The sequence below is a fragment of the Vigna unguiculata genome, chromosome 1 (assembly GCF_037176805.1).
Source record: "Vigna unguiculata cultivar grain cowpea cultivar isolate G323 ecotype 2 chromosome 1, ASM3717680v1, whole genome shotgun sequence".
In the NCBI taxonomy this organism is placed as follows: Eukaryota; Viridiplantae; Streptophyta; class Magnoliopsida; order Fabales; family Fabaceae; genus Vigna; species Vigna unguiculata.
Window position 1 is genome coordinate 27,150,536 of NC_140792.1, and position 11,476 is coordinate 27,162,011.

The window sequence follows — 11,476 nt, forward strand, 5'->3', positions numbered from 1 at the left end:
TTTTATAAACATCATAAATTTTGAATTAATTATCTTTTAAAAAAAACTATGTAGAAGTAAATAGTCAATATATGAATAAATTTGTTTCCTTCTATGAAAGATGATTTGTGATCTATTTACCATTTACCATTTACAATTACAGTGTTTGGATTTATTAGGAAAATAAACAAAGGTATCAAAATTCAGCGAGGAGTGACTTGACTCTATTCAAAATAGAGCAGTGACTTCTCCATTTTCAACTTGATTTTCCAAATTGCAAAGTTCAGAAGAAACCCGAAAGTTCAGTTTGGTGGAAAACGCATGCTTGTGTTGTGACCCACCTTCACCTAAGAGTCGTTTCATCTTCCTTATTGGTGTTGCGGTTACAGCACTGCGAAGTGTGACTGTGAATTTTTGTTGTGGAATTAGAAACCCTTTGTTTAGTTTACTCTTCTCTGCACCTAACTTTTTGATATACCGAATAAAAACTATTCCTTTACGCCCCTGCTGCTCCAAGTTTTGATTTTGTAAGGAGTGGTGCTGAAGCTACGAAGAGGATAGGCAGAAGCCAAAATGGCACATTTGCAAGAAGTGGATCGAAGCAAGGGTGATTTCATCCGTTTAGAGCGGGAATCTGTCATTCCAATTCTGAAGCCTAAGCTCATAATGACACTGGCCAATCTTATTGGTATTGCTTTTGTTTGAACATTCTTTTGCTCACCTTTGCCATCTCAAATTGGTCTCTCTGTTGTTATTGTTGTTGGTAGTTATAAAATCATTTTTGGGGAGTGTTTGGACTTTGTTGTGCTCTGATTGTGTTGTGGTTGTCCTTCGAATTGAGAGTATTGGTGAGGGTGGCAAAATCAGTGTTGCTTTTCCACGATTGAAAACAAATTTGAGATTGGTATTTCCGACCCCTTAATGATTTAGTTTTTGAGTGCTAATTTGGAGTTCAAATTTTGTATATATTATACTTTAGAAGAAATTTGGCTCGTTTTTCTCCTTTTCTTCGACTCATTGTCATTAAATTCTTTGTGACTTGAATTCTTTTTGGGTATTATACGCAGAGCATAGTTCAGACCGGACTGAGTTTTTGAAGCTCTCCAAGAGAATAGAGTACACAATTCGAGCTTGGTACCTTCTACAGTTTGAGGACTTGATGGTATTATTCGTTCCTTGATCTTTCTGATATATTTTTAGATGTCTGGTGGTTGTGGAGCTTGATTCCTTTGTGTCTCCAGCAACTTTATTCCCTCTTTGACCCTGTGCATGGAGCACAAAAGTTGGAACAGCAGAATTTATCTCCCGAAGAAATTGATGTGCTTGAACAGAATTTCTTAACCTACCTTTTTCAGGTACTCTCTCTACTTCGCATTCAAGTATAATCTCTTGGGGATATTGTTAGTATAATATATACTTGAAAATCTATCACGGATTACGGTGTTACTATAAAAAGTAAATGCACCAGTCTCGCAATGGTTATGGGTGCTTCTACATTTTTCCTCTTCGGTTTTTTTGTCACCAAATTAGTTCCTCGAAAAAGAGCAATATCCTACACTGATCTTCAAAGATTATGTTACCAAATTAGTTTCTCTAGATCTAAAATGTCTCCACATGCGTTTTTATGAACTACTGAAGTTGTGACGCTGAATGGATGAATTTGGTAGTGGTTATCCTTTGAGGGATTAGTTTGGTGAAAAAAAAAAATCTTTGTAAGACCTATGTTGGTGACACTCTAGTCTTTTGGAGAACCTAGTAGATTTTTGCTTCAATATATAGTAACCTACGGCATTGAGGAGGGATGAGGCAAAATTGTTGCTACAGTCTTGAGTTCACCTGTGTTATTAGGATGGAAGAGTGAAAAGATTAAATGGCTGCTTTTTAACATAGAGTAACAATGTTAAAAGTTTGTTGTACAACCGCATTGTAGGGTCGTTAATGATTAAGGCTAAAGACATGGGTTTTAGCTTAAGGTAATCGTAACAAATTTAATTTTCAAAACCTAAACAACGAAGTGATATTTTGTAAATTAAATTTACACCCCTTAGTGGTTGAGTGAAGACTCTTTGTTTCTTTATGTAGGTCATGGAAAAGAGCAACTTCAAGATAGTGACTGATGATGAGATTGACGTTGCACATTCAGGCCAATATCTTCTAAATCTTCCCATTACTGTTGATGAGTCTAAGGTTTGTGCATAATTCACGTTCCTTTAATGGTATATTTAGATGCTTGTTTTTGCTGTTAGTAGTTGCTCATGTCTGTATTTTTGCTGATGAAGCTTGACAAGACACTTCTGAAGAAATATTTTGAAGAGCATCATCATGATGACCTTCCTGATTTTTCTGATAAGGTATGGCTCTTAATCTAGTGTAGAAGGTATTTATCCAAGAGCATTTCATGGTTCTGTGGTGTTCGTTATTTATTATCTGGCTGGGAATCTGTGTATATGTAAGTCTCAGTGGTTCCCTGCCCCATTTTTAAGTTATTGTAGCATACATAAAATCATTTCAGGAGAAAGACCTTTCATTTTCAAGTTTATTTATTTTTGTTACAAATGACAGACATTCTACAAGATGTTTAAAGTTCAAAACCCTAACAACTGGCTTAGACAATGTTATATTGAAGTATTGGCAGTCCATCCTTGTTCGAGAAGCAGAATCTTAAGTTTTTTTATGAAGTTGCGAATTTTGGACCAAATCATGAATCACATTGATTGATGCCACTGTCTTTTGGTAGTGGTCCAATATCGGATGTTGTGATGTTAAGTTGTTAAGTAAAGACCAGAACTTTGTAGGTTAAGAAGGTTTATGTATTTGTGGAGATCAGGTAGATATTATTTGGCTTTTGTTACTTGACTTCTTTGATGCTGATTTATTATTGATCTTTCCCTCTCTCTCTCTCTCTCACACACACACACACCGTTGTATACTCACAGTAGAGGCTAGTTCACAATTATTCTTATAATTATTTTAATTGTTTGCAGTAGATTGGAAAAAGTTGTAGTTCCTCAAAATAAATGAGCTGAACCTGCAAATACAAATTCCAATCTAAACATTGTTGTTGTCCCTTGAGTCTAGTCTGATTGTGAAATGGCAAGCTAACAAAGCATATTATTTTAGTATGTTATCTTTCGTCGTGGCATTGGGATTGATCGAACAAGTGACTACTTTGTCATGGAGAAAGTGGACATGCTTATTGGACGGTTTTGGGCATATCTGTTGAGGCTAACTAGGTAAGCAGACTCAGTGTGGAATATTTTGTAGTTGATGCTATGAATATCCACTATTGATTATCATATTAGCTAGTTTCAGCAAGACATGTGAAAGGCCAATATGAAATAATTTATTGTTTCCATGAGTTATTATAGTCAATATGAGTTTCGTCTGTGTAGTGAAAGGCCATATTTTTTAATCTATTCATGTATGTACATGGTATACACAGGATGCTTCTTTAGGTGCTTTTTTCCCCATACAACTTTATAGAGCGGTACTGCTTGCAGGTTGGAAAAGCTTTTATCCCGAAGGTCAAAAAGGCGAAATAAGAAAATTCCAAAGGACAATGAAATTAACTCTGAAGTAGATGAACAGGACCTATATGTTGAGCGAATACGTCTTGAAAATATGCAACTAAGGTTGAAAAATGCTTTCTCTCCACATCGTGGTTGTTGTTGCTACTGCTATATTTCTTGTTTTCTTATTTTCTTTCTGGATGGAGGCCAGTGCCTTTTTATAACTTATTAATTGTAATAGAAGCTTATTAGATGAGATGAATTTTGGCATGTAAGATTGACCATCATCTTCAAGTTGAATGTTAATTCTGAAAATTGATTGTTGGCATCTTTCATTCAACTTACTATTTAAATTCTCATTCTATGCTCTGTACCGCATAAAGTTTTGGTACTGTATGTTCATTACTCTGGAAATATAACATCTTAGTAGTGTAACATCAATATTGGGTGAAGGTCATGAAACAACTGTCTATAAAGCTTTAAATTAGCAGGGAAAGATGCACGAATGATTTTATTTTATATTTGTAACATGTCCCTTCACTTAAGAGCACTTTGGCCTTGTAGTATCAATAATTCACTGGTCAACCTACCTTTTACAGAATTTATCGTTTTATTAGAAGAACAAGGACAACGAACTTTAAACTCAAGATCATGTGAACACGGAAAGTCTGATACATTGTCCTGAACTATCTCAAAAACGGAAGTTGTTGGATGAAGTCACGTGAGTGGTTTTATGTTTCAATTCTAACAATAGACAATGATCATTTCTGAGATAATTGTCAACTTGGATAGAGGTTTTTGGTCTTCATTAAGCCTAAGTACAGGAACATGGAGAATTTTTTTGTGATGAAAATCTTGAACTCTAATACTTTGTACTGAAGTAACTATTTTAAAATCTTGTTAGGTGACTATACTATGTCAAAAACTGAAGTTAGATGAATTCATATGAATGATTTTATATTAAACTTCTAACAATAGACATTTGTCATTTCTGAGATAATAGTCAACCTGGATTGGTGTTGTTGGTTAAGTTCAGGGAACATGGGGAATTCTATTGTGGTGAAAATCTAAAACTCAGAAAAGTGAATTTAAGTACAGTCTTAAAAAGTGAGTTTATGCCTTATTCAACACTACAAACTCTTCAAAGATGGGATTTACAGTCATTTATATGCTAAAGTTGTACCATATATCTAGTCAATATGAGATTTCCAATACATCTTCTGGTTCAATAGTGACCTGCTAGTGAATGACATAATTGGCCTGACAAACCTTACTATAATAGATTTGGATACTATCACATAAAGTAAGTTTATGCCTAACTCATGCCTACAAAACTATTCAGTATGATAAGGCTTACACACACTTATATAATATAATTTGATCATATCGTTAGTCATTGAGAGATCTCTAATATATAGGAAATTATTGAGTTCCACATATAATTAGTATATGTACTGTTTATCTTTGAAGTATATTATGTTTCTTTCTCACCAAAATGCAGTGCTTATGCAGTTTTCTTTTGCACAAATTTTTAATGTGTTGATCCGGTCACTCATGTGATTATTTGCTGCAATTGCCAGTTGTCGTAATTTGCTGGGCAAGACCTTAATCCAAGAACCGACATTTGATAGGATAATTGTTGTCTACAGGTAGATCTTTATACATCAAATATCTGTTGAAATTTTTAAATCTAATAAGCAAATTATTTTTCAGGAGAGCCAGAACCAAATCAAAAGATGAACGAGGAATATTTGTGAAGCATTTTAAAAACATTCCAATGGCTGATATGGAAATAGTTCTTGTGAGTTACCTCATTGTGAAGACTTCATATATTGAATATTATGGTTAAAAGTTGAATGTGTTCTGCTACACACTCAGCTCAGAAAATGAAAAGCATCATATGCCATTAAACAGAAATCTAACATGAATCTCTTATGAACGTTCAAATTTATATTAATAAATTTTCCCTGGTACTAGTAATGACCTTCGTTAAGAACTTCTTACTTGACAGCCAGAAAAGAAAAACCCTGGATTAACACCAATGGATTGGGTCAAGTTTCTTGGATCAGCTATAGTTGGGCTGGTTAGTCTTTTAACCTTGATTTATTTTTTATGTTTTAGTGTTCTTGTTTTCCATCATCTTGAACTAATGAATCTGATGGTCTTATCAGGTTGCTGTAGTTAGTTCACTTGAAATGCCTTCAGCTGATTGGTGGGTCATCATTGCTGTTCTATCCACTGTAATTGGTTATTGTGCTAAGACATACTTTACGTAAGTATTTTGTTGCTTGTTCCCTATTATTGCTGATATATGCTGTTAAGATTTTCCTTTCCGCAAGCGTATTGAGGTGATGTAATACTTTTAACAAGTGTTTTATCCACAAGGACTTATGCAAAAATTATAGCAACCATAATCTTTATTTGACTGGTAGTGAAAGCTACAGAAAATAGCGTTTCAAAATGATTTTATTTCAATTTCAAAAGTAAAAATTGCTACATTTGGAATAATAATGAAAAGAAGAATTATTGAGATTGAACTTCACGTTATCCTTTTGTTGTGCTCTCTTGATTATGTGTGTATTCATTTAGTTACTCAGTGTTATTGAAAGTTCAAGAATCCTTCTAGATCAATTCCCTAAATCTAGAAAGTCTAAAGATTTAACTATAACATCTGAATTCTGCAAATCATCGTAATAAAATCCTTGCTTTAAGCTCAAAACTTGATTTAACTAATAGATTGAAATCTATCTCTAGCATTCAAAAAATATTAGATGATTTGATTCAACCTCAAGTTTAAGATTTGTTTTCCAACCCTAACCTAAATCAGTTAAAGAAGACAAGTGATCTGTTCATCTAAACATTTAAGAACAAAATCAAATCATTAACACAGGATAAAATTATGGACTATATATATATATATAAGCAGCACTACAAAGAGTTTGGAAAGATTGCATTCAATCCCAATACAAAAAGGATCAAACATCCATGGTGATTATGGGTTTCCTTTTGAAAGCAAAAGAGTGAGCTTTGAATCTTCTTGTCAGTTGATTGAAGGCCTTCTTCTCTTCCTTGGTGCTCTTGTTTCAGACCTCTCTCAAACCCTCAGAAAGACACTACCAAAACCTTTTTAGTTGAGGCCAACTATTTGTATTCTACAACTTTTTCTCATGCCAATCTGATGTGTAAAGCCGAAAAAGTATAAATACTCATGCTTTTCCATTCTTCGAAGTTGTTCCTTTCTCTGTGTTGGAAGTCCCACATTGACTAGAGATAAGACAATTTCATAATATATAAGTGGGATGCAAACTTCACGTTACAAATAGGTTTTGTGGGGTTGAGTTAGGCTTAAAGTCCACTTTTCTGACACTTTGTCCTTAATTGGCTATTTTCCCATGAAATTTAGCACTTGCTCCTACAAAAAAAAATTCAAAAGAAACTATTCTATAATGAGAGAGGTTATGATCTAAATTAAGGAAAATAAAGTTGTTAAGCACCCAATAAAGATCATACTTCGACTGAATTTTTCCGCAGCTGTGAAAATTGTTTTCATATAGCTCTGAAACTTGATCTATTTTTGTTGGACACTATTGATAGAAATCTCTCAACTTGTTGACTAGTTAAATTGTTGTCTCTTCATTCTTTTTTTCATACAAATTCATGTAACTTGTTGAATTGTGTTCACATTATCATTGTCATATTCTAATAACTTAAGGTGTATGGAAGTAAATGCATTTGAATATATTTAACCACAGTGGCCACTAATTTGTTTTCCCTGTAGGTTCCAACAAAACATGGCTCAATATCAAAATTTGATTACACAGTCAATGTATGACAAACAACTTGACAGTGGAAAGGGTACACTTCTTCATTTATGTGATGACGTCATTCAACAGGAAGTAAGTCCCAGCTTGATGTATTGATATTCTTTTTCTTTTAAATTAAATCATTGTTGATAATTTTTGTTAATGATTTTAGAATTGTTCAGAAAGTAAGATAGGACTGGCCGCTCTAATGGTACCAGAGACTTGCCAGCTTATTTCTGCTCAATCCTCAATCTTTCTTCCTTTAGTTTGACTCTGGCTGATCTGGGATTTGATTGAACTCTTGTTTCTTCAATTTGTTTCTGTTTCTGTGCGTTGGGTGCTGACTGATATTTTTTTGCTTCAGTACCTACTGATTTGTCCTTATAATTGTGCTCTGATTTGATGTTTGATTCTCTTTTGGGTGGATTTACTGTTCTCACGTATTGCTGTTGCTATAAAATGTCATTTGGCAGTGCTGCTGTTAGTGTGAAAAAATGTCAATGTAGTTCTGATTTAAGGTTCTTTAATTATCATAGTTATTGGAATCTTGTGATTCAAAATTCCAATCTTACAATTCGATACATTTTGGCGATCTACTGAATTTTATCTTAGGATGAATCTAATGACTTCGTATCTTACAATACATGAATGAATCTATGTAATTTTTATCACTGTTAGGATTCAATATGTAATGATTTTGTGAGCCTGAATTTTTAAATGAAAGGGAATTTGAGAGAACCCTTGAGAACTTATCCTGTTTTAATTGTGAACTTGAGAACTCACTCATACAGAGCACATACTTATTTAGCTATTTAATTGTTTTATTTCCATTCTTCTAAAACGAAGACTTCAAAAACTTAAGTATAACTAATTGTTTTGTTTTGTATGACTTTTGCTGAATATGATGTGTTATATGATTACCGTGAGCAATATGTTTTATTCTCTTTGACAATATGTTTATGACCGGGTTGTGTTTGACTATAAAATCACACAAACCTAACCTAATATGTATAATTATTAATGGGTTAGATAATAGGTTTATTCAAAAGTGACACAATCAGCATTGTGAATATCCCTAACCTAACTGGAGTCATGCACGTTGCTGTTTCTGAATGCTGAGAAACTCGAATGAAAACTATTTTGAATACTACATTGTTAAACAATACAATTTTAAAATATAATATTCAAATATATTTCATTTCTTAAGCATGACCCAGATCGGGATGACAGGGAACTGGTAAAATATATTACTGAACAGAAAATTGTACTCAATACAGCAGTACTCTTCTTGTCCCAGAGGCAAGTCTCATATCATACATAGAATATTTTTCTCCACAAACTGCAAAAACAACATATACGCTCGATATTTACCGACTTCTAATTCATGGCTGCCACCAGTTATTTTCTATTAGTTACTACCATCAGACTGTTACTCTTCTTTGTTTCCTCTGCCTCGCAGTATATTATGTACCTTCCAATTTGGCTGGTTTGTGAACCAATGGGTTTGCCTGTTAGTGATTCCCATGAACGGAAGCTTTTAGTGTGACAAAGGTTTTGTTTCAAATTCTTTCTGTAAATTTGTTATTAACTTATTATTAATCATGTTGTTGGAATTTGTTTTTTTAAGAAAAGAAAAGCAGAATTTGCTTAGCGGATCGCAAGGAATAAGTCATGAAAATAGGGATAACAAAGCACCAAAAACTTCCTAACTGACTCCTTAAAACTAGGAAAGCAATAACAAATAAAAATAACAAATTCGGAATGTGGACATGTCTCAGTCTTGAAGCATTTTTTTTCCCAACACATAATCAGATTCTTGACATTTTGGTATGTCTGTCAATCTAGAGGAACATGGATAGAGTTGGGATTTTATATATTGGTTATTAAAATATATAATCTTGATGATATGTCCTCGTGCTAAATTTGTGATGGTTTCATTCACATCACCTTGTTAGTTGTTTGTTTGACCCATACTGCTACACTAAGAATCCATTAGCTGTTGAATTTAAGCAATTGTGTGTGATCAGGTATCCTGTTTAAAAAGTATTATATGTTGATATACGAGAATGGAATGTTAAACAATATTGGATGAGTTTCAAACCGACCTTTCAATTTGATTGGTGGATTTTGTGGGAAATTCATCTGATATTGTGTGAACACTCATGCATGTGTGTGTATATCTTAGGCTTATTTGAAGTTCTTGTTTTACCACTTCTTTTAACAAGTTTATATGTCTATATTTTCTTACAAGGGAGAAAAATCATCCTATTTGTTAGCAACCATAATCATATATTGGCCGTAATTGCTCCCCGGTATACATGTAAAGTTTAAAAACTAAACTATGTAAACTAAAAACTGGAGAGATAGCTAAAACCCTTAGGATCTTGATACTGGACATGAGGTCCACTTAGGATAGAAAACCCTACTTTGTTTCATCTTGCTTGACAAGACCCACTACACCCCATTTGTAAATAATAGGATGGATATAAATATACCTTTATACCATCTCTACAAATAACACAAATTGAATGCTTCCAGCCCAAGGTCCCTCAATATCTTTGGAAGGAACAAAAACCATATTTGATATCTTATATGGACGGAAATTAAAGTTGAAAGCTCAACGCAACTCATTTAAACAATTCCCTTCTATCAAATGTTCCTGAACAGAGTGAAAAGTATAGGGATACTGTTTGAAATATCAGCTTTTACTTCTCAAATGCTCTCCAATTTGCAATTCATTTTTTAAACGTCTAATAATTTAAGAAATATCATCTTTTATTTGGGTCTTAAGATTATGCTACTACTAGATATTTGGTAATCAAGTTGTTAGATTGTTGAAAGATCATTTTATGGATTCCAGTTGCTCCGCGTATTAAGAGCTTGGGCTCTCAGCTGAAATTTAAGCATGTAACTAACGGCCATCAATCTGTAATTCTTTAATGTGTAGGTCAAAGAGGTAATAGTTTCATTCTTTATTCTGATGGAACAGGGCAAAGCTACAAGACAGGTACGCACATGAACATAAGATATTACCAATCTTGTTCTTTTGTTCTCTATATTTAGAAATTCTATTATATACGTAGAAGAGCAAGATTTTGTTATTGCTGTCTAAGTACTTACATTAGCTGTTTGGTATATGAATCAGGATCTTGATCAATGGTGTGAGGAACTAATCAAAGAAGAGTTTGGTGAGGATTGTAATTTTGATGTGGATGATGCTGTTGAGAAATTAGAGAAATTGGGAATTGTTACTCGGGTGAGATTCCTCAAAAATATTTCCGTAGTGATTATTAGTATATAAATAATAGTATATCTCTTTAAAGGAACACTCTGTAACTTGGTTTTATTATTCCCATTTGTTCTCAGATATATAATTGTCAGAATATTTTGATTTCTTTGTTGACTGGAAACTACTCTTGTTATTCAGGATTCTGTTGGTCGGTATCAATGCGTTGGGCTAAAACGGGCTAACGAAATCATTGGCACCACCACTGAAGAGCTTGTCCTCAAGGCAAGACAAGGAAACATGGCTCCTTGATGATGATGATGTCAGAAGAAGGTTCTTATGTCTCATGTACATGTTTGTGTTGGTTGATAATGATAAAATCCAGAAATTACCTTTAGTTAGAATTTTCCATTACACAAATCTCAAGAGGGAAGTTAGTTTCTGCTTTCTGTACACAATCTTCTGTATTTTTCATGTAAGTCTATGTCAATGTGTATTCTGTATTTTATTATTTTCCCATTAGTTTGTGTTAATAAAATTACAGTGTTTGGATTCACATTATTTTCAACCTTTTACATGTAATTTAGTGTAATTACCACTTTTGTTACTCCAACACTGGATTGTCTCAACTTTCTGTGACAATTTTAGTTAAACCTTCACTGATGGTGGATTTTGGAAACATGACAAATTCTTTTGAAAATTGAGAAATGTTAGTTTATTTGTGGGCTAATCATTTGTTACTAAAAAAATTTGGATAAATGGTTTTATGTTTTTTAAGGATATGAAAGTTAAAAATAAAAGAATGAATGAATAAAAATGCCCATGTTTAAATTACGTATACTATCATGGCAAAAAAAAAGTATAAACTAATGAAAAATTATCATTTTGAGCTAGCTTATTGAAAAATTTATGAATTTATTATTACAACGATAGTGTGAAATTCTTGTATATATGGTAAA

General features: G+C 33.2%; 1 protein-coding gene across 1 annotated transcript; it reads left to right on the forward strand.

Moving 5' to 3' along the window:
* Positions 1 to 201: 201 nt before the first annotated feature.
* On the forward strand, positions 202 to 11,073 carry LOC114185201 (uncharacterized). Its single transcript, XM_028072792.2, has 15 exons — positions 202 to 667; positions 1,047 to 1,141; positions 1,221 to 1,334; positions 2,062 to 2,166; positions 2,259 to 2,330; positions 3,100 to 3,212; positions 3,480 to 3,611; positions 5,069 to 5,137; positions 5,202 to 5,289; positions 5,500 to 5,571; positions 5,660 to 5,760; positions 7,267 to 7,384; positions 10,239 to 10,298; positions 10,437 to 10,547; positions 10,719 to 11,073. Exons 1-15 carry the CDS (start codon positions 553 to 555, stop codon positions 10,827 to 10,829), a joined length of 1,476 nt encoding a protein of 491 aa, XP_027928593.1. The 5' UTR covers positions 202 to 552; the 3' UTR covers positions 10,830 to 11,073.
* The last annotated feature ends 403 nt before the right edge of the window (positions 11,074 to 11,476 follow it).

What these genes read in the sequence shown, in the direction of transcription:
- LOC114185201 (XM_028072792.2), top strand. Translation starts at nt 553, where the DNA reads ATGGCACATTTGCAAGAAGTGGATCGAAGCAAGGGTGATTTCATCCGT. An exon ending in ATGACGTCATTCAACAGGAA is followed by an intron (nt 7,385 to 10,238) that starts GTAAGTCCCAGC and finishes TTTAATGTGTAG; the next exon opens with GTCAAAGAGGTAATAGTTTC. An exon ending in AATTGGGAATTGTTACTCGG is followed by an intron (nt 10,548 to 10,718) that starts GTGAGATTCCTC and finishes CTTGTTATTCAG; the next exon opens with GATTCTGTTGGTCGGTATCA.